The following is a 27,722-nucleotide window of genomic DNA, read 5'->3' as shown; positions in this document are numbered from 1 at the left end:
ATGACTGGGGCAGCTGAATGTACTTCATGGAGTGCCACATGTCCAACAAACTGACAGGTCAGGTGAAGTCATTTCCATCCAGTTTTCCTGAATATTATTTTATTGAGACTCTTGTCACTGTAAATATCTGAGCCTGGGAGGAAAATGTGTTAAGAGAAAAATGTAGGAAAACACTGTGCCGATTTTTCTTAGAGATATTGTGATTCACTCTTCCACATTTTCCAGGGTGCAAACTACTTTGCAGTACCTCACTCTGTGCTCCACCTGCCTCTGAAAGCTTACCACTCTCCTTTGCTCTTCCTCCAAGCATCTTCTCCTTGTGACTCTCTTGCTCTCTGGTTGCTCTAAATCCCAGGGCATAGAATGGGCAAGGATCCAGGAGCAGTGTAGAAGGGGACAGGAATTTATTTCATTGCTTAATAACCCTGCTCACACCTTCATCACTAAATATTAATAATGCTCTGAGGACCTTTACTCCTTACAGTAGCTTCACATCTTACATGGAGTCAATATTTCATAATGGTTATGAACTTGGAGTCTAGCACTACTGGGGTCTCTGAATTCAAATTCCAGCTCTCCAGCTTGGTAGCTGCATGACTTTAGCAGTTATTTAACTACCTCAGGTTGCTCACCTACAAAGTGGGGATGATATATCTTCATATAGTTATGAGGATTAGATGAGTTAATATTTACAAAGTGTTTATGCCTGGTACATAGATAAAGGCATGTAAGTATCAGGCTTCATTTTTCAAAAGCTGGTAGATAGTACAAAAATTGCATATAGGCAGTATTTTCCTTAAAATCCCTATGACTCATGAATTGTACCACTTAGAATACTACAGGTAGCTTATTTAGTTGAGTGTCTAATTAAAGATTTGGCTTGTATTTAGAGGCCATGTTGTGTGAAGAGTATGTGTCTTTAAACTTGCATTCAACACAAAGAGGTGCTCTCAAACAATAGCTCACAGGAGAGGGCTGAGACTACCCAAGGGAACAACAGATTCTCCTCTCCCTTTTCACACTCTTTCTGACAAACACATTCAGAGTAAAATGCTAGGCAGAATTGCCTATTGCTTATATTAAATAACTCACTCTTGGCTCTCACTAAGCATGTGGCTGCATTTGTAAGTTACCCACATGTATGAGGTGATTCCCCTCTACTGTAAACTGTGAGGGAAGCGCACTGGACTGAAATCAGGAGACTATCCTTGCCACAGCTGTTATGGGGCCTTGGGGAAGTCATTAAACCTCACTGGCCATTAAATGATTACTAAGGTCTCTACCAGTGCAAATGGTCTGTGATTTTATTAGGCCCAGAAGGGAGCTGATGAGAATAATCAGATGTCTAATTTGTGCCTTTGGTCTCCTCTCTATAGACTGTTAATTAGGTGAAAAATATAGTGGGACTTTATTATTTCAACTGGAATAGAGGGAGGGTTGCCTGATCTCAAAGCCCTCCTTTTAGCCTTCATGGCAAGGCTATCATGTTCATTTAAGTGTTCAAGTTCATCTTCATGTTCAGTAGAGATTTATCTAATGCCATTCTCCTAAGCAGCATCCTTTATTTTATTACTACTTGATTATAGAGTACGTAGGAGTAGGGTAAGTACTGAGGACACCTTTTTGACTGACAGAGGGGGGAACTTCTCCTGCTAGCCCAACCAAGAGGGTAAGCACTGGTTTCTGTGTCCAGGTTCTGGAAGAAAGTGTTCTAGGAAGTGGGTCTAGGAGATGTTTCCTATGCTCCCTCTTTTCCTTTTGTTCTCCCTTTCTGTTTGATTCCCATGAGAATCTGTTTGAGGAAAATCTGGCAAGTGTTAGGCATGATTATTGTTTGTCCTTGTGACATGGAGAGAAGAGAAGGATATAGAAAGGAGAAAAGTGTGGGGCTCATGTTGACTTTTAAAGTTCAAATTAAATTCTGGAGAAACCTAGTAATTTTTGACAAGACTTTTTGAGACAAAAACAAAGAAAGAGCTCATTTAAAGATCATTAAGCCGGGATCTATTACTCCAGGCACATGTTTCCAAGTTTCTTTTTTCTCTCTCTCCGCTGGACACCGAGTTCACATTCTGAGCTTATGCCATTCTGCCAGGGGCTATATTGTGTCATTTGTTTCCCTTGCAGAGAGTGTCAATGAAGACCTCAAAGTCTGGAGAAAAATGATCTTTCATGGAATAAGAAGTATACCTCCTGCTACATGTTTTTGTCTTACTGACCTCTGATACCTGAAACACATGGCTCTGGGTCTGTAGAAAGTCAACTGATCAAACTCCTCCTCACCATGCATCAACTGTTCAGACTGGTTTTGGGACAAAAAGATCTTTCACGAGCTGGGGACCTCTTCTCCTTAGATGACTCTGAGATTGAAGACAGCCTGACAGAAGCTTTGGAGCAAATTAAGATAATTAGCTCATCCTCAGTAAGTAAACTGGTTTACAGACTACATCTCTGAAATGGCCTATCCTAGAGCTAGAGATTTGTACATACCCTGGCAGAAGAATCTTTGCAGGGGAAAGAGGAAATACCACTAATATGGGTCTTTCTTAACTCTGCTCTGTGGTTTTGTTGGCATCTAAGAAATAACAGTAGGGAAGTCATGGCTTAGCGGGGGCAGTTAGATTGTCTTTTGCCCACTCACAAAGACCAGAATTCTGAAAATTGCAGACCAGGGTGGAATTCTCACAAAAATATTATTTAGGGGCTATTTTTATTTCCTTGAAATGACACTGAGAGGAGAGGGAGCAAATCCAGGGAAAAGCAGACCTGCAGAGCAGCACAATAGCATCGGTAAACAAGAGCAGGGTGTGTGGGGGAGGCTGAATAATGAAAGAAGGCAGGATGACACTTCCTGCCACGCAGGTAATATGAGACAAGGACAACAATCGCTCGGCTGCCAGAAGTGACAGTTGCCCAGGGCTTGATAACGCGAATTCTGTTTACTTCTGTATTGTCTCTATTTTTTATCTTTCTCTTGCTTCTTTTTCTACCCACCCACACCCCTGCTCCCTGGACCCGCCATTTAATTCCACCCACCCATTATTAGTCCCCAGTGTGATCAGACAGATGTAAAACCTCCCATCAATCCTTGCATTCCTTTGCTTCTCTTCAATGTCAAGATTATGAATTCTGAAAGCACTTCCCAAAGGGGATGGATGTGGAGTGCCCAGTGTGCTTTCATGTTGACCGTCTTGATTATACTTGGACCCTCCACGAGACTGGTCCCACTTCAAAGGCCTAGGGCCACCAGGCATCCACCCACATCCTCCCAGCTCAGCAGTGTTTGCCAACACTTGGCACAGACACCCATTGGGAAGAGGAAAGTGGTGGGGCTCAAGCCATACAATACTGAACTGGCAAATGTGTGTGTATTTCAGAAACAACAGCGCTCTTCCATGTTACAAAGAAGATATATTTGAAAGGTATACTGGCAACCTATGCAGCCTCCTCTTCAAGCCTATTTTCTCTTGCTGGCTGCCATTAACATCCCAAACTCCCCCCCAGTGACCAATGAAGTCACTGCTCAAAAAACTCTTCTTTTTCTCAGGTAACGTCTTTGATGGCAATTACTCATCCACATCTTTTCCAGAACATTAATCAACTTAGTTTGACTCAAAGCACAACATATTCCTGGTACATTTTCATTTTCTGGGTAAGATTTTTGTCCTGTTTTCAGAAGCCCGTTTTTTCACAGTCCTCTGCAAATAAATTGGCTGAAAATTACACTGGGTTTTCATCTTCTTAATAGGAAAGCAAAACAAAACAGAAATCAAAGATCACATAGGTTCCCTAAAGCCTACTTCCACTAGAGGTCACTAGTGGCCAGTTATTTGTTTTGTTTCCATCATTATTTCTTTTGTTTCCATAATTGCTTGTTTCACAGACATCAAATTCAGAATTTTAGGACTGGTGACTCAGTTCTATTATATAGCTCCACTGGTTAACTATTAAGGCTGGCAGGTCCCTTGTCATTAGGATCATCGTCCATTCCTTAAGCTGTCCAAATAGCATCTCACTCTCTCAGGAGTTCTGGAGAGCCAGGAGTTGTTGTGTCTTCTTCATCTACTAACTTTTACCACATCTGACTTCTTCCATTTTTATATCTGTAACCCCTTCATGGAGCAGAAGAAAAATGGTAGCTTCTAATTTATATATATCAAGTTTGATGTTACCAATGCCAGCAGCTCCTTATCTTCCTTTTCTGATTAGCACATGGAACCACCATGCCTGCTCTATGGCTTACTTCCCTGTTAGCTGTGTCCCATCCTTCTCTCAGATCCAGCCCCAGCTATTCCTCTCTAGGCCTTTCCTAATGACCTTGGATCTCAGTAATCAATTCCACTTCTCAGTTTCTCTTCAGAAATGTAGAACAGGAAGGGATCTTCTAAATTGCCTTTTCCAACTTCCAGCACAGAAGATTGCTGAAAAATAGGTGGCTTCTCCTGCACTTGCAGTGATGAGAATATGCTGGGTTTCTAATATTGTTACCTGCTCCTCAGTTCCCTTTGGTAAATTGTCCCTTTCCGTTGCATGAAGCCTTGATGGCGTCTCCATCAAGGTTACCTACCGTGAGTGCCCACTACCCTTCCCTATCAGGGGTGGGGGAGAGAAGAGGTGAGACACATGGCCCAAGCTTGAAAATCAGAAGCTTTTCCCCAGTAATTTTAAGAAAGATATCAGCAGAGGGTGATTTATCATGAGGACGGTGCCCTAAAGAAACAATACTTTACTTCCTCCCCCTCCATCATTGTAGCTGCCTTGATCACTGCTCCTTTTAAGGCCTGGTCCTTCACTTTCTCCTTCAAATATGTGGGCCACCTCTTATCTTATTATTATTGCTATTATTATTATTATTTGCTGTACTTATTCAGACTTTTTCTGTTGCTTATGATCAAAGAACCTGACAAAGAGATAGCTGTTTCATTGTTGGGAGTTCAAATGGTTAACATGTTCCTCTGCTTAGCCAGATGAAATCTTACTTTGTACTTTCTAACTGTTGTCTCTGTTCTGGTCTCTGCCTCCAACAATCAAAAGAGTCTGCCCTCCATTTCTACAAGAAAAACTTTAAACCTTTTGAAGATAAGCACCAGGCTTCACCTCTGGCTTATCTCCTCCCAGCTAAACATCTTAGTGTTTTTGGGTTTTTCCATGAAAAAGAAGGAGCCTGTGTCAGGGAAAGGTTACACCACCTCATGTTGTAGCCCTCAATTGTCAGATCTGGAAAACTCAATTTTGTTGGTACCTGAGAAATGCTATCCAAATCATGCTATCCAAACACAAGACTTGGAAATATAAATTAGAACACGATGTATTGATTTACAATGAAAATTATAACTCATACAGATCTGAATTCTTGTGTGTTTCATGCTGTTCTCCTCAAGTCTGTTTACTCAGTCTTTCTTTGGATAAGAAATACTTTTATTGATTAGATTTCTTCCTCCTCCATTGCAATCACATTCCAGCTCTTCCTCCCTGAGATTACATCTAACTCACTTGCAAAGTCACCTATGAAAAAGTAATGTCTTGGTTTAGGCCTGTACTGGCTAATCCCAGTCATACGAGTGGACTTTATTGGTTTAATCCTCAAAGGACAATCTTGTTTCTACCTTGTTAGAGAAGGCTTCATTGAAGCTCCCAAGTATTGCCTACACTCTTAACATTCTGGTTACCCGCCTTTGGAATAGTCCTAATTTATTATTGTAACTTATCGTTGCCCAATGCTCAGACCAATTGCTTAGAACAACTACTAATACTAGTCAAATATTCTGTGTTTTTAAAAAATCAGTTGTCCACATTTATCTTGTGATGTGCTAAGGCATTCCGGTTGAATCAAGACTTTAAATTACAGAAGTTTAAATTTTTTAAAGTGTATTCTGCCACATTTTAAACAATGCAAACAAAATTATTGTCTTTAAGCCCTCATTCCAGAATATGCCTTTTAAACATCATGATTCTGTCAAATATATTACTTATCACTTTCAGCTCTGTGGAATCCAAAAATGTGGCAAACAAGCCTCCAATCCTTCCCCCAGAGCCACTCACAAAATAATTAAACCTTACTAGATTTCACTCTCCAGTCCATGTCCTCTTTTTCTACCAGTTACTACAAAATACTGCTATGAAATACTTTGCCCTTATGTTTCACTTTGAAAATGTGACTCCTCAACTCAATATCCTCTCCAAGTTCCCAAACATACCTTTAAGTTTTGTCTTTTCATTTTAAGTCCTTTCTAGACCACTTTTACCTAATAATCACTTGTACGAACTTGGCTTTCCTCCCAGGCTACTCCAAATGAGATTGTCTCATCCACTTCTCCCACCTTTCCCTTGGTGTTCACCTCGTGCCCAACTGATCCATCCACCTTCCAGTACTCTTTATTTTTCTTTTAACAATGAAACACACCAGGCACACAGAATCACCAACTTTAACATGTTAGGTACAATTGAAAATCCCTGCATATCTGTTTTTAATCTAATTCTCCTCCATCATGCTTCCCAAGGTAACCAATATCCTGCTTGTGGTATTTAGCTATGCATGTTTGCTTTTTGTTTTTGTTTTTGCTACATATCCATGGTTCCAAAGTGAATTATAGCATAATATTTCATATTTTTAAACTTTATATAAATGTTGTCATAGGGCTCAAATTACATTTTTGAGATTTGTCTATATTGGTGCATGTAGTTTCAACTCATTTATTTTTGCTGAGGCAGAGTATTCCCTTATAAAAATGTGCTACAATGTGTCCATTCTTTTTTTAGTCTACATTTATTATTTAAACAGTGCTACAGTAAACATCCTTGTAATTGGAAATTTTGGCCAATTATTTCTAAAGTTCTAAATACTTGTAATTGCCAAGTATTTCTGAAGTACACAATTAAAAGTGAAACAACAGGTTTTAGGGTTTTGTGTCTTTGCAACTTTATGATTATACCAACAAATTGCTTTCCAACGTGGATGTGCCACTTTACACACCCGACATCAGTGTCTGAAAGTTCCAGTTGTTTTATATCCTCACCAGTGCTTGTTTTTATCAGATTTTAAAAGTTTTTTTTTTTAATCTAAGTGAAGCAGCACATAATTGTTTAAACATACATTCCTCTCATTATTACCGAGGTTGACCACTTTTTCATATGCTTATTTGCTATTTGCCATTTGTTTTCCTCTGAAGGAAGTGCCTACCACTTTACTTCCAGTGAAGTATCTGTTTATGTTTTTTTTTTCTTTTTTCTTTTGTAGTTTTAAAATCTTATTTTATAAACTGGAGTATTTTGTATATTCTTGTATTAGTCCTTTGTCACCTACACAGGTTGCATATCTCACTCTGATACACAACTTATCTCTTACCTTGTAATAAGTCTTGATATCTGGTAGGACAGTATTCCCAAACTTCTTTAACATTGCTTTGTTGGTTTCTGCTCTTTAATAATTTTATATTAAGCTTCTCCTGTTTTCTGAATAATTCTATCAGTATCTTAATTGGGTGTGATTTTATCTATAGATTAATTTGAAGAAAATTAACATCATTATGTACTGTCTTTATATTTATAGACACTGTATTTCTATCCCTTTATATGTTTTTAAATGTTGTTCAGAGAGGTTTTATGATATTTTTCCTATGAATGTTAAGAATATTATACATCTTTTGTTAAATGTATAAGTGTTTTATATTTTTTTCTGAGAATATGAATAACATTCTTTTTTAAAATTATATTTTCCAATTATATTTTCAGTTGATTACAACATAAGTGATTCTTGTATAGTGATCTTATATTCATCAAACTCAATTCTCCTACTAATCCCAATAATTTGTCTATATACATTTTCCAGTTTATTCAACAAATATTTATTAGCTGTCTACTACGTTTCAGACACTGTGCTGGATGTTAGGATATAAGAGTCATCAAAAAAGACAAAAAAAAAAGCCCTCTGACATCATCCATTTAATCGAGTAAGACAGAAAATAAACAAATAAGGAAGATACGTAGTGTATTAGAAGATAAGGAAGTGCTATGTAGAAAATTAAAGCAGAGGGCAGTGACAGGGTATTGGAGGCTTGAAATTTTAAATAGGGTGGACAAGGTAGTCCATACTGAGACAAAAGCTGACATTGAAGCAAAACTTGAAGGAGATGAGAGAGCAATACTTGTGGGTATCTGGAGAAAATCATTTCAGGCAGAGGAACCATTAAGTACAAAGGTCCTAGGGTTGTAGACTGGAGTTTCTGAGGTCAGTGTGGCTGTAGTGAAGGGAACAATGGGGAAACGGAGATGAGGTTAGGAGAGAAGTGGAGGCTGGATTGTTGGAGTCTTGGGCAGCCACTGGAGAGTTCTGAGCAGAAGTAACATGGTCTGATTTTTCTATTCCTGTTTTGGGAACAGTCTGTGGAAAGGCAAGAGTGAAATCAGAAAGGCCAGTTAAGTGGCTACTGAAATAATTCAGATAAGAAGCAGCAGAGATTCTGACCATCATGGAGCAATAGTGGTGGTGAGAAGTGTTCAGATGATCCTAGATGTATTTTGAAGATAGGACCAACAGGATTTGCTGAAGTATGTGCGTGTGATGAAGAGAGAGAGGGGTGGCGGGGGAGAGAGAGAGAGAGAGAAAGAACAAACTGAAGATTTTTGGCCTGAAAAACTAGCATAATAAAACTGTCAATAAGTAAGATGAAGACGACCAAGGAAGGAAGGAATTTGGAGAGGGAGGGTGAGGGGAAGGGAGTGTAGGAAGAATCACAAGTTTCACTTTACATGCGTAAAGTCTGAGCTGTCAGAATTCTGAATAGAGATGTGCAAGTATTGTATGTATGAGTCTGGAGCAGGAGAGAAGTCTGGGCTGGCAATCATAATTTTGGAACTTGTCAGCCTTGAGACTGAGCGAGATCACCAAGGGAGTGAGTGCAGACAGAAAGTAAAAAGTCCAGAGAGTGAGTCCAGTACTTAAAAGTTAAGGAGATGACGAAGGACTAGGAAAACAAACTGAGAAGAAATATCCAGTAAAAAAAAAAAAAAAAAGAAAGTCAGAAGATAATGGTGTCCTGAATGCCAGGTAAATAAACTGTTCCAAGGACAGAGTGATGTCAAATGCCACTGATTAGTCAAGTGAGATTTGTCACTGATTGGTCAAGACTGAGAATTGCCTGAGGTTCAGACACCTGAAGGTCATTATGACTCGACAAGAGCAGTTGTCACTGGATGGGTCAGACTGAAAGCCAGATTGGAGTTAGTTCAAGATGGTGGGAAGAGAAGAAAGGAAGAAAATGAGCAGTGACAACCCTGGGCATTTTCCCATAAAGATCAAAGAAATGGGCTGGTATTTAGAAAGAATGGGATGGGGAGAGAGGAGAGAATCAAGAAAAAATATGTTTTAAATGGAAGAAGCACCTTCCTTGATTTTTTTATGCATAAGTCACCACTTTAAAATAATTATGGTTTTGTTTCTTCCTTTCCAATCCTTATTCTGTTATTTGATTTCTTTGTCTCACATCCTGACTAGCTCTCCAGAACTAGATTGACTAGAATGAGTTATCCTTCTCTCTTTTTATTTGAAGAGAGTTTTCTGACTTTTCAGTGTAAGCAAGATGTTTGCTCCAGGCTTTTGGTTAATGCTCTTTATCAGATTAAGGAGGTTCCATTTATTCCTGTTTTTCTAAGAATTGTTTAATTTTATCAACTGATTTTTCTATCCTCTTGAGATAATCCTATTTTCCCCTTTAATCTGTTAATGTGGTGAATTACAGTAATAGATTTTTCAAATATAGAACCATTATTGCATTCCTGGAGCAAAATAAAATTTGTTGTTTATTTTAATACATTTTAAAATTTGGTTTGCTATTTTTAAAGTAGTTTTAGAACTATGTATATGAGATTGGACTTTAATTGCCCTTTTTCCACTGTCTTTACTTGGCTTTGATATCAAGTTATACACAGTAGTTTCATAAAATGAGTTCAGAAATGTTTCCACATTTTCTGTTATCTGCAAGAGTTTTGTAATATTGTGACCTAATCCTCAAAGATTTCATAGAATACTGTAAAACTCTCTGGCACTATAAATTTGTGTATTTTAATAGATTTTTAAGCTACTGATTCAACCTCTTTGAGGAAAATTAGGAATGTTGCTTCAGTCACTTTTGGTAAAGTATATTTTCTGAGCAATTTTATATTTTATCTGAGTTTTCAAATTTATTAGTATCAAATTGTTTGAATTATTATTTTTTTGGCAGCATCTGTATTCATTGATATCTTATCAATATTTTCAAAGCTTTGTCTTCTACTTTTCAAAGTTTTGATTTATTGATCATCTGTATAGGATCATTTCAAAATGTCATTAATTTCTTTTTAAGTCTTTACTACTTTACTTTTTGTACTTTCTATGGCTTTATTCTGCTGTTCTTTTTTTTAGTCTCTTCAATCATATAATTAGGTTATTGATTATTTTAACTTTCTTATTTTCCAATATAAGCATGTAAGACCATAAATTTCTTGCTAAGTAACATTTAGCATCATTCTACGAGTTTTGAGATATGTTTTTATTGTAAATTCTAAATATTTTCTTAGTTTTATTGTGACTTCCTCTGACTCACAAGTAATTTAGAAGTTAGTTTTAATTTCCCCAAGAATTCTTACAATCTTTTTGTTGTTAAGTTAAATCTTGACTGCATGTAGTCAGAGAATGTGAACTGCATGATACTAGTTATTTCGAAGTAGTTGAGACTTGCTTTGTCACAGAGTTTATGGCTAATCTGTGTAAATAATAATAGCTAATACTTATGTGGCAGAAACTGTTCTAAGAGCTTTCCACATGTTAATATATTTATTTCTTTCAGTAGATTTTTGAGATAAGTATACTAGTTTTATAGTATTCCCATTTTATAGATGAGGAAACAGGCATAAAAAGGTTAATAATGTAACTTGACCAAGGTTGTATAGCTAGTAACTAGTAGAAACAAAAATCAAGCCCAGAATGTGAGTTCAGAAACTATTCTTAGCCACCAAACTATGCTGCCTCTTTTTTTTTTTTTTTTTTTTTTTTTTTTCCTTGAGTCAGAGTCTTGCTCTTTCGAGTGCAGTGGTGCACTCAACCTCCGCCTCCTGGGTTGAAGCAATTCTCCTGCCTCAGCCTCCTTGGTAGCCGGGTTACAGGTGCCCACCACCACACCTGGCTAATTTTTGTATTTTCAGTAGAGATGGGATTTCACCATGTTGGTCAGGCTTGTCTGGAACTCCTGACCTCACGATCCATCCTCCTCGGTCTCTCAAAGTGCTGGGATTACAGGCATAAGCCACCGTGCCTGGTCTATGCTGCCTCTTTAAATGTTTAATATGTTCTTGAAAGGAATGTGTATTCTCTAATTATTGGATATCTTAATATCTATATTATTATATATTAAATATGTTGATTAAAGAACTCTTGTTAATGATATTGTTCAAATTTTGTATATCCTTAGTAAGTTTCCATTTGTTTGGACTGTCAGTTACTAACAGATATGTTTTACATTTTCCATTATAATTTTGAGTTTGCCAATTTCTCCTTGTAATTTTGTCAAGCTTGCCTTTATTCATGTAGGGGCTTTTTTATTATGATGCAGAAGTTAGAGATTGTTATTTCTTTCTTGGAAAACTTTTCTTTTCATTAGTATATACTGAGCATTTTTATTCCTAATAAGTTTTGCCTGTTTTCTTTGGAGTAGAAGTTATCTATTTTTTCTCTATCTTTTTACTTTTACCTTTCTATGTCATTGTGACTTAAATGTAATTTGTAAATGTTATATAAGTAGATTTTTTCAATAATCCAAATAGAAAATATCTGTCTTTTAATTGGTAAATTTAGTCAACTCACACTATGATAAGCTATCTATTTGGATGTATTTCATTTTATTTGTGTTATATTTTCTGACTTTATCATGTTTATTTTTATCTTTTTTCTGAAAATTTTTAATTGACTGAGTTTTTATCACTTTATTTTCTGCCACTCTTGGGGCTAGTGGATTGATGATTATGTATTCTATTTCTATTATTTTAATATAGTTGTCTTTAACATTTTAGCAAATATACTGATGCTATTTCATCAATTCTAAGATAGACATTTTCCCATATTAAAATCTCTGAAATAGATGTATGTTTTATAATTGATGACAATCTTCCAATTGCTGTTGGCCAGGCGGTAGTCATACATAGTTGTCATGGCCTCCATGTGCAGGAACTGGTCATATTGTTCTTCATATTGTTACCATTCTAACTGAATTGGATACCTTATTGTTCCTACCAATTTTGAGTTAAATATCCATTTAAAATGTTTTCAAAACTACTAGACTATAATGTGGCACTGAAACAGAAACTTATTGTGTATGCAGAAAGGCGTGCAGAGATAGCATCATGGTATATAAGTTTTATATTAGTTAACCAATCATTGGGGGAATGACAGCAATTCCACATTTTCTTGCAAAATAATAACTGGGCACTATATGGAACCTAAAAAAGATTATAGTTTTTGTTACTGAGATATTGGTAAAAGATCACCTATTACACTATAATAAGTAATGCAACTGAGGGCAGGAGAAATGGACAGTTCTCTTAGAATAGATGAAAGAAATTTCAAGGAAATGAGAGTCTAGTATGCTCAATTAATATCCTGTATAGGACTCTCTTGGAGGCATGATGCCCCTCACAATTTAACTGGCAGTCTCTTCTCTTTGTTTATGACACACGAAATAATCATAGATCTTCTCATTGATGCCATCTTACATTTGATTAATTGCAGTAACTATGTCTAAAGTTATTCGGGAACTCTATTCTCCTCCTATTCCTTGAAGTACCTTGGAATACTTTAATGCCCATCTTACATATTATTAACCAGCACTTTTATTTACTTGTGTAACACCCTTGAAACTATTCTTTTTAAATGACAGGCTTTTAAAAAATATATAGTCAATGCTTGCTTAAAGTGCCTAATATTTCCCTGTTTCTTTTTTCACCTTTATTTTTTTATTGACTTTCTTTTGTTTGTTTTCCAGAACCCAAGTTCTTGTTTTCTGAACTATACACTTTAAACGTATCTTTAGCAAGTGCAGTGACATGTCCCTGTAGTCCCAGTTACTCAGCATGCTGAAGTAAGAGGATCATTTGAGACAGGACTTTGAGGCTACAGCATGCTATAATTGCATCTCTGAGTAGCCACTGTACTTCAGCCTGGGCAACATAGCAAGACCCCATCTTTGGGGAAAAGAAAGCCCTTCAGTGAAGGTGCGTTAATGATAAACTCTCTAAATATTTGTTTTTCTTAAAAAGTCCTTATTTTTACCCTTAATTTTGAATAATTACCAGAATATGCATTTCTAGCTTGGCAGCCATTTCATTTCTCAGTAGTTTCTATTATTGCTGTTATGAAATGTGTTGTCAGTTTAATTGCCATTTCTTTATACTCAATCTACTTTTCTCTCTATTTAATATTTTCCCTGCGCCTTTGGTGTTCTATGGTTTCACTATTACATGTCTAGATGTGGTTTTATTTGTATATTCCTACTCAATCCTTATTGTGTTTTGTGAGTTTGAGGGTTTTATGTCTTTTTTCAATTTTGTAAAGTTCTTAAACTTTTTCTCAAATATTAACTTTTACATCTGATCTTTCCTTTTGGAAATCATATTTATTCACTCAGTTGTGCATCCAACAAATATGTATTGAGTACATACTCTCTTCTAGCAATATTCTAGGCATTGAGAACATAATAGTACAAAAAAAAAAAAGACAAAATCATCACCCTCATATCTGTCATATTCTATCCTATTTTGTCTTCCATATTTCTTGATCTATTATATTTTCCAACTCTATGTGATATATTATTTTCTCAGCTCTATCTTCCAATCCATTAAGTCTTTTCTTCAGCTCTATCCATCCACTGTTTCATCCATCTACTGAGGTTTTAATTTCTAGAGGGTTCTTTTTAAAAAACAAAATTTCTGGTTTTTAAAAAAGTGATTTGGTCTTTAAAAAGAAAAATAATTATTCTTTATACATTGACTGATTTTGAACATATAATTTAATAATTTGAGGTCAATAATTTCATTACCTGAAATTTTTAAATATCTAATCTGCTCTGTGTTTAATCTGTTGACATGTGCTCATATTGGCTTATTTTCTTGGGTGTTTTGTAATATTAAATTTTTAAGTTCAGCATAAATAAGATTTTATTTGTGTAAGTACTGAGTGGTCTGGATTGAGTGTGGTACCTTCAATGTAGTTTATATTTGCTTCTCCTAGGAATCCCAGCAATATTGTCAGTTCTGAGCTCACTTGTTGTTAGTGGTGGTGACATCTTGCCTTTGGAGATTCTTGAAGTGATAGAATAAATGGCATAATATATCATTATATACACATTGTGTGTGTGTGTGTGTGTGTGTGTGTGTGTGTGTGTGTGTGTGTGTGTGTATGCTTTTAAAAGTGGAAAGAGGGATAAAAATATACAGGATTATTAGTATGGATGCCAATGTAGAATATGACTATAAGAGGGTAATAACTATGTGGTCCTTGTGCCGTACATTATTAAGTAGTTGTGGAATAAATGTATAAAAATATCAACCACACAAGAAAATGTTTGTGAAGAAATTCAATTACCTCTCCTCCCTGACATCATAATTTATACCTATAAAACACTGCAGACACACCAAAAGGGTCCTAGAACTGATAAACAACTTCAGTAAAGTTTTAGGATACAAAGCTCAATGTACAACAAGCATTAGCATTTCTACACACTAGTAACATTCAAGATGAGAGCCAAAACAAGAATACAATCCCATTTACAATAGCTGCAAGAAACTAAAATACCTAGGAATGCATCTAACAAAGGAGCCAAAAGATCTCTGCAGGGACAACTACAAAACACTGCTGAAAGAAATCACAGGTGACACAAACAAATGGAGAAATATTCCATGCTCATGAATTGAAAGAATCGGTATCATGAAAATAGCCATACCGCCCAAAGCAATCTATAGATTCAACACAATTCCTATCAAACTATCAACATCAGCTGGGTGCGAGTGACTCACACCTATAATTCCAGCACTTTGGGGGGCCAAGGCAGGTGGATCACTTGAGGCCAGTTTGAGACCAGCCTGGCCAACATGGTGAAACCCTGTCTCTACTAAAAATACAAAAAATTAACTGGGTGTGGTGGCACATGCCTGTGGTTCCAGCTACTCAGGAGACTGAGGCACAAGAATCACTTGAAACTGGGAGGCAGAAGTTACAGTGAGTTGAGATCACATCACTGCCTTCCAGCCTGGGTGAGAGAGTGAGACTCAGTCTTAAAACAAACAAACAAACAAACAAACAAAAAACCTACCAACATCATTTTTCACAATGTTAGAAAAAACTATTCTAAAATTCATATATAACCAAAAAAGAATCCAAATACCCAAAGCAATCCTAAGCAAAATGTACAAAACTGGAAGCATCACATTACCAGAACTTAAACTATACTATAAGGCTACAGTAACTAAGACAACATGGTACTGTTATAAAAACAGACACATAGACCAATGGAACAGAATGGAGAACCCAGAAATAAAGCCACACACCTACAACTATCTGATCTTTGACAGAGTCAACAAAACTGAGCAATGAGGAAAGGACTCCCTATTCAATAAATGACTAGCCATATGCAGAAGAATGAAACTGAATTCCTACCTATCACCATATACAAAGATTAACTCAAGGTGGATTAAAGATTTAAATGTAAGATCTCAAACTATAAGAATCCTCAAAGATAATCTAGGAAACACCATTCTGGGCATTGGTCTTGGGAAAGAATTTATGACTAAGTCCTCAACCGCAATTGCAACAAAAACAAAAATTGACAAGTGGGACCTAATTAAGATAAAGAGCTTCTGTTTCTGTAGCAGTACCATGCTGTTTTAGTTACTATAGCCTTATAACATAGTTTGAAGTCAGGTAATGTGATGCCTCCAACTTTGTTCTTTTTGCTTAGGATTGCTTTGGCTATTCGGGCTTTTTTTTTGGTTCCATATGAATTTTAGAATAGTTTCCTCTAATTCTGTGAAAAATGATGTTGATAATTTGATAGGAATTGTGTTGAATCTATAGACTGCTTTGGGCAATATGGCCATTTTAACAATTCTGATTTTTCCAATCTATGAGCTTCTTTCTGCACAGCAAAAGAAACTATCAACAAAGTAAACAGATAACCTAGAGAATGGGAGAAAATATTCGTGAACTATGCATCTGACAAAGTTCTGATATCCAGAATCAGTAAAGAACTTAAACAATTTGACATGCAAAAAACAATTAGTCCCATTAAAAAGTGGGCAAAGGACATGAACAGACCCTTTTCAAAAGAAGACATACAAGCAGCCAACAAACATGAAAAAGTGCTCATCTTTACCAATTATCAGAGAAATGCAAATCAAAATCACAATGAAATACTATCCCATACCAGCTAGAATGACTTTTGTTAAAAAGTCAAAAAACAGCAGATGTTGGTGAGGCTGCAGATGCAGAGAAAAGGGAAAGCTTATACCCAGTTGGTGGGAATGTAAATTAGTTTAGCCACTGTGGAAACCAGTGTGAAGATTTCTCAAAGAACTCAGAACTACCATTTGACCCAGCAATTCCATTACTGGGCATATACTCAGAGGAAAATAAATTATTCTACCAAAAAGACATATGCACTTTTATGTTCATTGCAGCACTACTCACAATAGCAAAGACATGGAATCAACCTAGGTGGTCATTAACAGTGGATTGGATAAAGAAAATATGGTACATATGCACCGTGGAATACTACACAGCCATAAAAAAGAACAAAGTCATGTCCTTTGCAGCAACATGGATGCAGCTAGAGGCCATTTATCCTAAGTGAACTAAAGCAGAAACAGAAACTAAATACCACACTTTTTTTTTCACTTATATGTGGGAGCCAAGCATTTGGTACACATAGACATAAAGATGGGAACAATAGACACTGGGGACTCGAAGAAGGAGAGAAGGAGGGAAGGAATGAAAATCTTCCTATTGTGTACTATGCTCACTACCTGGGTGACAGGATCATTTATGCCCCCAAACCTCAGTGTCATAAAATATACCCTTGTAACAAACCTGCTCATGTACACTCTGAATCTAAAATAAAAGTTGAAATTATAAAAAATTTTTAAAAAGAAAGTGAGAGATAAATACGTTTCCAGACAAATAAAAACAAGGAATTCATTGACAACAGAGCTACTCAACAAGAAATGAAAGAATTTCTTCAGAGATAAGGAATATAATACATTCAGACACTTTTATCCATCCAAAAAAAATGAAGAACACTGGAAGGGCAATAAAGATATCTATTAGAAAGAAAGAGAAAAAGAAGAAAGAAAGAAAGAAAGAAAGAAAGAAAGAAAGAAAGAAAGAAAGAAAGAAAGAAAGAAAGAAAGAAAGAGAAAGGAAGAAAAGAAAAGAAAGAGAATTTGTAACTCACTGTAGGTTATAAACCCAAAGCTGGCTTTTAGGGTTATGGTATCCTTAAGGGAAGTAAAAATAATAGCTAACATTTATCTGCACTTACTGCGCACCAGGCACTGTTGTAAATCCTTTCCATGTATTAACTCATTGAATACTTGCAACAATCCTAGGGGCCAGATATTAACAATATTCTAACTTTAAAAATTAGGAAAGAGAGGCACAGAGAGATAAGTGATTGCCTGAGATTGTGGAGCTAGTAAAAGCAGAGTGGAGCCCTTAGCATGGGCATTCTGAGGCAGTCCATGTTCTTAACCACTATGCTATGCTGCCTCTAAAGGAAGGGAGGGAGAAATGATCACATCCTCTGCCTTAGGACATCTCCATTGTTCTCTTTCAAGTTTCCATTCCCATGCCAAATTCATTCTTCCCACCACCAAATGCTGTATTTCAGGTATTCCCTCCCTTTTGCCAGTGGGCTATTCCCTGAAGACTGCTTTTAGCATAGGTAAGAGTGACTTAAAAGGTTAATGAATGATGAAGTGGAGGTGTAGTGTCTGTGGTTGAGTGAGAGTGAACCATCCTGATAAACAAGCCTGGAGCAGCACAATTTGTAGCTTTTTCATTGTCCTACTTCTCCAATTTGACACCCCACCACTTTAGGCTAAATTACTTTAAAATTGACAATGACTAGGTCACTGTAAGAATGACTCTCTAAATCTGGCTTGATGGGTTTGACATTAAGTAGATCTGGCCCTTAGAAGTTGCTCATTTTAATATGCACAGGTACTGACCCAATGTCCAGCCCAAACATAAACACATACACACATATATTGCAAAAGAACAGGGTATTTTCTGGAATGCAAGTCAGAAAAACCCTAATTGCATAGCTGATCCTTTGCCAAAAAACTTTAAATGACTCGATTATACCACTAAAACAGGTTAAAATTTTTTTTTTGTCTTTTTGAATATTTGTTAAAGGAAGCAGTTAACTGTTTATTCAGGTTTTCCCCCTTTTTGGAGGAAATCTCATTTTGGAGAATTTTTTCTTCATGCCATATACAGAATTTGAATATATAAAATTTTTGAAGTTGAAAAATCTCTTTGTAGTAAAGTGCTGTGTAATAAGAAATTCATAGCTTTAAGAGGCTCACAGTAATATCAAAGTTCATAACTGATGTATCTATGCCTGATATATTACTATATTTGCTGCAATTATGAGCAATGTGAAGTAATTTATCTTTATGGACAGCTGCTTAACTTTTCTAGTTAGAAATCATAGCATATTTGCCTTATGTTCAACAATGTCACTGACACGATCCTATACACAATGGCCTCATTCGAAAGGCCCCTTTCAAAATTCTATGATAATTCATTACTCTCTTAGCACGGAAACTGAATCTTAGTGTTCATGACCAAGACACAGATGCCTGTCATATGTTTTTCATTGAGTTGCACCTTCCACTTTTATTGAGGCTTGTTTCATTCAGACAAAAATCTCATTGCCATTTATTTAATAAACTATTATTTGGACGTTGTTTGCTATGCTTCTCAGTGTCATCTGTATAAACTCTGTTCCCAGGAAAACAGACTCTGAAATGGTGATTACCATGCAGAACATTTATAGGGGAGTGCTCTGAGAAACAATACCTGTTAGGGAGTGGATGAAGCAGGATTGGGCAGAGGAAAACTTTGCACTGTAATGCAGCTGTGAATAAATAAAACAGCCTCAACTAATCTCACAGGGACCTCTGGAACTGGGATGACCCTTCAGAGTCATCCTACCACAAGGGACCAGGCCTTCATATCTCCATGAGGACTAGTCATTGAATGCAGGTTGTCCACTGGGAGGAGCAAAATGTTGAATGAGGCCATTCCCTTTGACCACAGAAAATTTCTATAGGCAGGCTCGGCTCCAAACCAACAGCTGAGAGAATGAGTACCTAGGTCCTGGAGCAGGGATTTGGGCAATGTATCATCTTTTCCGCTATAGTCTACCCCAGCACTGTTCTAAGTGGTATGCTTTGTATAATAAGTTTATCCTATGTGGAAACAGCTTCTCTGATAAGCTGATTGATCTCTTGTTCTGAGGTAATTTATAATAAGAAAGTTAGTAAGAGGATCTAACATGTCTGTGATTTACTGGTTTCCCTGAGGGATGGTGCCATTCTTCAGGCCCAGCATTAGCTTCTGTTGCTGGCAGATTTCACATGAGGGCAGTGTTGAATGATGCATAGCTTCTATCCCTCACCATAGCTATTCCATTTACGTGCCTACTGGATCACACTAGAGTGACTGATGACAGAGGCTTGATGTCATATGTAGCTGAGCCATTCTCTCTACTTTGTGTTTTATTGCCTCTTTTGTGATGAATGCTCTCATGGACATTAACACGGGATAAAAAAGATGTTTATACTTTGTGCCCAAGTCATGTGTCCACTACTCCAGTTCTTATCAAGGCTGCAATTGGTGTACATCATCTCTGTGGTAGGCTGAATAATGGCCCACAAAATATGTCCCTATCCTAAACCCCAGAACCTGTGAATGTAATCTTACATGGGCAAGGAACTTTTCAAATATAATATAATTAATAATCTTGAGATTGGGAGATGATCCTGGATTATATGGGTGGGCCCAATGTAATCAAGAGTCCTTATAAGAGGGTAAACAAGGTCAAAGGTAGAAGAAGGAGTGGGAATGATAAAAGCAGAGGTTAAAGTGATGTGCTTTGAAGATGGAGGAAGGGACCATGAGCCAAGGAATGCAGGTGGCCTCTAGAAGCTAGAACAGATTAAAAAAATAAAATGTCCTCACAGCCTCCAGCAGGCACCAGCCCTGCTGACACCTTGACTTTAGTCCAGTGAGACTGATTTTTGACTTCTAACCTCCAGAACTTTAATTTGTCAACACAAATTCTTGAGCCACTAAGTATGTGATAATTATTTGCAACTATAACAAAAAGGCAAATGCAGAGTCCTTCCTCTACCACCTATTCTGGATTTCCTTCATCTTCAGCTAGCACCTCTGTTGATCTAAGTTGCTTCCTAGTTGAGTTACTCAGATGAGTTCCTGGACTCCATTCCTTTCTCAGGATGTGACTGCTCCATTGTCCATTTACTATCAAAATTAGGCAAGGGAGTACCAAGAGATATCCCCATTGTGTAACAGCAGCCTACTGTCTTCTAATGATCATGGCAAATTACTCCTGCCAGGTTGGCAACTCCTTTCTTAATCTGCTGGTCCCTTGACACAAAGAACCTGAGGTGACTGGGCTGTTGGGCTCATGCTACCTGCAAGGAATACAGTACCATGCAGTGGTCACTGTTTTAGTATGTGTATTGCCCCTTGGAGGATGGTGTTTCATCCTCAACAAGATATAAGGTTGAGTTGCTTCTTTGCAAGCCTCCTCCATTGATTTATCAGTCTAGTAGTATTGGGGTGGGGGCAGAAGAGGTTATGGTATGTGATAGAACCAGTGAGTCCCACGATCATGTGCCTACTGCTGTACATCCTTTGCTATAAAATGGTTATTTAGTTTGATGCAGTGTTATGTAGAATCCTATGTCAGCAGACCAAATACTCTGTGATCTCTCAAATAGTGAATCAGGCTTAAGCCCTGTGGGCAAAAAAAAACAAACCCAACCTTGGATTACATGTAAATTTCACTCAATATGATTGATGTCCCTTCTAGGGTGGGAAAGGTCTAATGTAAGTAACTTGCCACCAAGTGATTGATTTGTTTCCTTGAGGGATGGTGCCATTCTGAGGACTCAGCAGGGGCCTCTGTTGCTGGCAAATTTACATCAAGGCAGTGCTGGGTGATGCCTGGCCTCCATCCCTCGCCATGGCTACTCCATTTATGTGCTGACTGGATCACACTGGAGTAACTGATGACAGAGGCTTGGTTGGTGTCATTTGGCTGAGTCATTCCCTCTGCTTTGTGTTTTAGTGCCTCTTGTGTAGTGAACATTCCCATAAGCATAAAAGATGTTTATACTTTATGTCCAATCCCATGTGTGGATCCATGCTTCTTACCCAGAGCTCCTTATTTCCAGTTTCTCAATCTTTCTTTTTCTTTTTTCAGGCCCTTGGCCATTCAGCCAAGTCATTTCTCTTGCCACACAAAATTGATGATCAGGTGCATGGCTGAAGCTCTGACTGCTGGGAGAATGTTCCCTCACTTTTGTCTTTCAGGGTCACCCCTGAGTAGGTGTATACATAAGAGAAGTCAAATTTTGAATTGCACCCACGTTTCTAGCCAACCCATCAGTAAACCAAGTTGAGACACTTTCCTCCTCTGTCAACTGGCCATGAGGGAATCCCTCATGTGGCCATAAGTGTCACCTGAGTGTAAGATGTTATTTCTATAGTGGTTGATGACACAGGGGTCCAGGTCACCTGCTCACACAGCTTATTTGTGCACTCTGGCCTTGTTCATGTCTGATCCAAAATGTACCACTTCCTAGTAAAATACTTGAACTTCAAAAGTTAAGAAAACACTCAAGCATAATATGAGCTAATATGACATATTTAAAGCCAAATGTATCCATCATATCACTTTATATAAAGGGTAAAACTCACCTATTTTTTTAAAAAAGACTTTTAGATTAGATCACCAGGCAAATTCAGCAAAGAAGAGACATATATTTAATGACTTAGAAAATGTAAAAATAGGCTGGACATGGTGGCTCACACTTACAATCCTAGCACTTTGGAAAGCCAAGGTGGGGAGGATCACCTGAGCCTAGGAGTTCAAGACTAGCCAGGGAAAAATAACAAGACTCCATCTCTACAAAAAAAAAAAAAAAAAAAAATTAAATTAAATTAGCTGGGAATGGCGGCATGCACCTGTAATCCCAGCTACTCAGGAGGCTGGGATAGGAGGAACCCTTGAGCCCAGGAAGGTGAGGCTGCAGTGAGCCATGGCACCACTGCATTCCAGCCTGGGTGGCAGAGAGAACCTGTCTGGAAAAAAACCAAAAATTAAAAATTAGAAAATCTAAAATAAAAAGGTGCAAAATTAAACAATGATTTACTTGACTATAAAACACATGTGAATAATTCAAATTAAAGCCAATCATTTTGATGTTTACCACAAAACCATATCACATATTCAAACCTAATATATAGGCTATTTCTTTTCTTTTTTTTTTTTTTAACATACCATGCCAGATTCACAGATAAAGCACAGAAAATGATCCTTTGACACAGAAAATCAATGCTCAGTCAAAACTAATCCTTTTTGCTTAAAATTGTGAGAAACAGTTTGCCCACTCATTTGCTAAGGCAGGGCCCTCTGTTCTCAAGTGAAGCCCAGTGAGGTCTACATGTAGCTCCACTATGCTTATATTGTTGATTATGATAGAATCGTTTGGACCCAGACGATGATGAAGGACTTCTGTATACCCTATATACTAGGCATATTTTTTACTATTAAGAATCGTTGAATAATGCTACGAAATTGTTTCCTAGAAAGTTATATAAAGAGAGTTAACGACTCATTTGATACAATATAGGCTATAAAAGAAATTTTAAAAATAAGAATAAAATAGGCAACTGATATGAGGAAAATGTAAACCAAAAGGAACAGGGATCATGTTCTTTAGTCAGATAAGAAAAAAATTCATGCCAGAAGCATTCAGTAAAATAAAGGCACTTTGTTTTTTTAATGGATTCAGTTCACAAGAGTTATAAAGATTAACAATATCTTTATGTTAAATTACATAGCAATAACATTCACAAAAGAAAAACTCCAGGAGATACCAGTAAAAACAGATAGACACGTTAGTTGCAGGAAATGTTAATTCACTTCTGTTGGGCCACTGTAAGGTCAAATAATAAGTAAGATTATAGAGAGCTTAAATCTTCCAAAATCCTTTTATGGAATTAGCATAAAATTAATATGAAACCTGACCAAATATTGATGCGAAAAATTTTAAATAAAATATTAAAAACAGAATTTAGCAGCACATTAAAAAATTATTTCCCAAGATCCAGTACAACACGTTCCAGGAATGCAAAGTTAACTAATATTGAGAAATTTGTTTCTGTAATTTATCATATTGATATATCTAAGGACAAAAATATTTGATATATCTATAGATGCTAAAAAGGCATTTAATGAAATTCACAATTTATTCTTTACTTAAAAATAAACTCAATAAAATAGCAATAGATTGATACGTCTTTAATATTGTAAATTATAATGTTATAAAATCTTTCACCCAAAAAGCCAGCATAATGCTTACTAGGGAAATTAAATCAAATATATAAACTTTGAAAATGGAAAGTGATGCATTCTATATGATTTAAAACATTTACTGTATTTTTTTTTTTTTGGTTTTGACCATAAAATTTTATGCCAAAAATCAAGAACCAAAACTAGGAACTAAGCTAGCATTCTTGTTCTAATTACTTTTATGTGAACTAGCATAGAATATTCTAGCCAACATAATAAGTCGCGGGATATATAAAATATATAGATCTCAGAAAGGCTGCATAAAACACAAAAATCTTTCTAGAAAACCTAATATGATGAATTGAAAATTTATCATAATTAAGTATAGTTAAGCTAAACAGCAAGTTACAAAATAAATACAAAAAGCAGGACATGGTGGCTCAAGCCTGTAATCCCAGCACTTTGGGAAGCTGAGGTGGGCAGATCACGAGGTCAAGGGATCGAGACCATCCTGACTAATGTGGTGAAACCCCGTCTCTACTGAAAATACAAAAAATTAGCCGGGCATGGTGGCACACTCCTGTAATCCCAGCTACTTGGGAGGCTGAGGCAGGAGAATTGCTTGAATCGCGGAGGCAGAGGTTGCAGTGAGCCGAGATTGCACCACTGCGCTCCAGCCTGGGTGACAGAGTGAGACTCCATCTAAAAAACAAAATGAAAGAAAACAAAAAAACCCAATAGGTTCATTTAATCAGCAAAAACTAATTAAAAGTTCTAATGAGAAAAAAATATTTTGTTAACAACAACAACAAAAAGACAAAATACACTAGGAAACACAGTTAAAAATTTGCGAAGCTCAATAGCAAAGACATAGAGTCAACCTAAATGCTCATCAATGGTACACTGGATAAAGAAAATGTGGTATATATACAGCATGGAATATTACACAACCATAAAAAAGAACAAGATCATGTTCTTCGTAGGAACATGGAGTCGGAGTCTATTATCCTTAGCAAATTAATGCAGGAACAGAAAAACAAATACTGCATGTTGTCACTTTAAGTGGGAGCTAAATGATAAGAACACATGGACCCATAGAGGGGAGCAACACACACTGGGGCCTATCAGAAGATGGATGGTGGGAGGAAGGAGAGAATCAGAAAAAATAATTAATGAGTACTAGGCATAATACTTGGGTGACAAAATAACTTGTAAAACAAACTCCCATGACGTGAGTTTACCGAAATAGCAAACTTGCACATGTACCCCTGAACTTAAAATAAAAGTTTAAAAAAATTTCTGAAGCTTACATAGAGAAAGTTGCAAAATTAGCATTGTAAAATAATTGAGAAATGACAGACAGAAAAGACAGCCCTGAAATAGAATCTGATATATTTAAAACAATTACCAGGAAATGAATTATTCACTAAATGGTAGCAGGAAGATTAAGTTAGCTATTTAGAAGAAAATGTACATGTCTACTTATTTCCATAAATACCAGATAGATTTAAGAGCTAACAAATGGTTGGCCGGGCGCGGTGGCTCAAGCCTGTAATCCCAGCACTTTGGGAGGCCGAGACGGGCGGATCACGAGGTCAGGAGATCGAGACCATCCTGGTTAACACGGTGAAACCCCGTCTCTACTAAAAAATACAAAAAACTAGCCGGCCGAGGTGGTGGACGCCTGTAGTCCCAGCTACTCGGGAGGCGGAGGCAGGAGAATGGCGTGAACCCGGGAGGCGGAGCTTGCAGTGAGCTGAGATCCGGCCACTGCACTCCAGCCTGGGTGACAGCGCGAGACTCCGTCTCAAAAAAAAAAAAAAAAAAAAAAAAAAGAGCTAACAAATGGTTAAAAGATGAATTTCTAGAGTAATAAATGTTGAGTGTTTTGTAAAGTTCTTTTTAATCTGGAAAAAAGTAGAGATGATTTTTATTCAACTTTTGAATAAGGAAAACTTGAAGTTAAACAAAAATCTGTTACAGGAATCACACAGAAAGAAAGGAGAATGTGTGGATGATATCTGCATGTGCTTAGAATGCCTCTGTGAACACATAAGGATTTGCTGAGCCTGGCTCCCACTGAGGAAGGGGACTGGGATGGATGAGGAACAGGACTGACAGGGAGATTAACTTTTCACTGTAAACCCTTTCTTTGCAGCTTTTGAATTTTTGTACCATGTTTATGTATTACCTTTCAAAAACAATGTAAACAACTTAAGTGTCCGATTTAGAAAAGGAAAAACAATGAGGCCCCCCAAATTGACAAATTTAATTACTTAACATCTTAGGATGTCGTTGAATAGCAGCAAAATAATAATAATAATAATAATAATGATGATGATGATGATGATGAAACATGGAGATATATTTGCAGCCAAATGTCAAATGTTCACTTATTATCCTTAATAGAAAAATATATTGTACCAAAGAAGGTTAAAAAAAAAAATGAGGTCACCTAAGGAAAAATATACATAAGGTACAATGGTTAGTTCCCAAAGGAGAAAATACAAACAGCCCATAAACACAGAAGCATTCAACCTCACTTTTGGGCAAAGAAATTCCTAAGCAAAATAGCAATAAGATACTGTTTCTCACTAACAAATTAGAAATATTATAAATACTCTGTTCTTGTAAGTGTACAATAAGATCATGCTATTACCCAGCTAGAGGGAGTTCAAATTCGTAAAACCTTTCTGGAACATAGTTCAGCATACCTAATTTGAGCCTTAAAAATGTTCCTGTCCTTTGTCTCAGAAATTTTCACTTCTGGAGGCTCTAGTATATAAATAATTTGCAATGTAGAGAGAGCTTCATGCACAAGATGTTTACTGCCCTATTAGTTATAGCAACAGCAACAGAAAATTGTTACAACTGGAGTTTGGTGTAGTGCCGAAAAACCCCGTCGTTTCCCATCTCTAATCTCACATGATGATGTCAGGTTCTAAATACTTTCCTGCTCTATTATGTTTTCAGTTTTGTGAGTCCACCATGTGAAGTTCACAGTCAGACCAATTCTCCAAATTAATGCAATGGGCCTGTTTTTAACATTTAGATGTTTTGGGGGTCCAAAAAACATTATTTCTCAGTAAAGATGATCAGGTATTTGAGGGAGAATTAAAACAGGGGAATGGAGGAAAACCTGGTTGGGGAAAGCTAAAATGGGTTTTGTAGTTATCTGAGTTGAAAAGGGAGAGATGAAATGATGTGTTCCATTATGTCCAGAAAGAGGGAGAAAACTAATGAGGGGAAATTGAAGGGTAATTTGAAACATTTCACAAAAGTTGCTGAAATGTCAGAGTAAAAAGTAACCCCTGCCCTGTAATGGACTTAGAAACCGAAATAGTCTAAAGATTAAACCCACTTGCAAATGAATAGTTAAGTGCCTGTGGATTCTCAGGGATCCCTGTCTAAGGGTGATAGTAGAACCTGCTCCATTTTAGCATGTTTGAGTATCTGCCTCTTCCACAAGATTAGGATCTCCAAGGAAGAAAGCCTTTACTGTATTAGGCTTAACACCCTCACCCCTTGGCACACAGCCTGGTGCACCCATTTTCTAAATGACTGAGTTAGTATTTTGTCCTTTGAAGGATAACTTTCTAGAGTATTATTTAATATGAAGATTTTCTTTCCAAACAGGATTACCAAACCAATAACAATGACCAGGCAGTAGTTGAAATCTGTATCACAAGAATCACAACAGCCATCAGAGAGACTGAATCTATTGAAAAGCATGCAAAGGCCCTTGTGGGGCTCTGGGACTCCTGCTTGGAACATAACCTGAGACCCTTCGGGAAAGATGAAGACACTCCTCATGCAAAAATTGCATCTGATATCATGAGTTGCATTTTACAGGTATGTCAGTGTTCAACATCAGGCTATTTGATACACAGTTGGCAGCCTAGGTGAACCCATGATATCTCTGAACCAAGAGCTAATGTTTTTGTAGCATTTAGATACTGTAAAAAGACACCACAAGCCATCAATAGCTAAGCTGGGAGGGCTGGTAATTAATAAACTGAGAAAGTTCTATAGAGTTCCTGCTACATGCAAGACACACAGTAGGGAATTCAAGTGATACCACTGCAAGCCTCT

At 36.9% G+C, this 27,722-nt stretch overlaps 1 protein-coding gene across 10 annotated transcripts in view; it reads left to right on the top strand.

The window, feature by feature from the left end:
* The window catches only part of VEPH1 (ventricular zone expressed PH domain containing 1), a 266,231-nt gene that overhangs the window by 6,282 nt on the left and 232,227 nt on the right, over positions 1-27,722 (top strand). For 8 of the 10 annotated variants that reach the window (XR_012430819.1, XM_005546203.4, XM_005546204.4 and 5 more), the window contains exons 2-3: positions 2,128-2,422; positions 27,267-27,482. Coding sequence is in view for 9 of the 10 variants with exons in the window: in XM_005546203.4 (XP_005546260.3) it covers positions 2,285-2,422; positions 27,267-27,482 (354 nt within the window). In the remaining variant the exon portion in view is untranslated. The remainder of the gene's footprint in view (positions 1-2,127; positions 2,423-27,266; positions 27,483-27,722) is intronic. The other 2 variants (XM_045386724.2, XM_074031313.1) reach the window with 1 other exon arrangement.

The sequence above is a fragment of the Macaca fascicularis genome, chromosome 2 (genome assembly GCF_037993035.2).
Source record: "Macaca fascicularis isolate 582-1 chromosome 2, T2T-MFA8v1.1".
Classification (NCBI taxonomy): domain Eukaryota; kingdom Metazoa; phylum Chordata; class Mammalia; order Primates; family Cercopithecidae; genus Macaca; species Macaca fascicularis.
Note: the sequence above shows the minus strand (reverse complement) of the source record. Positions and strands in the feature narration are given on the sequence as shown.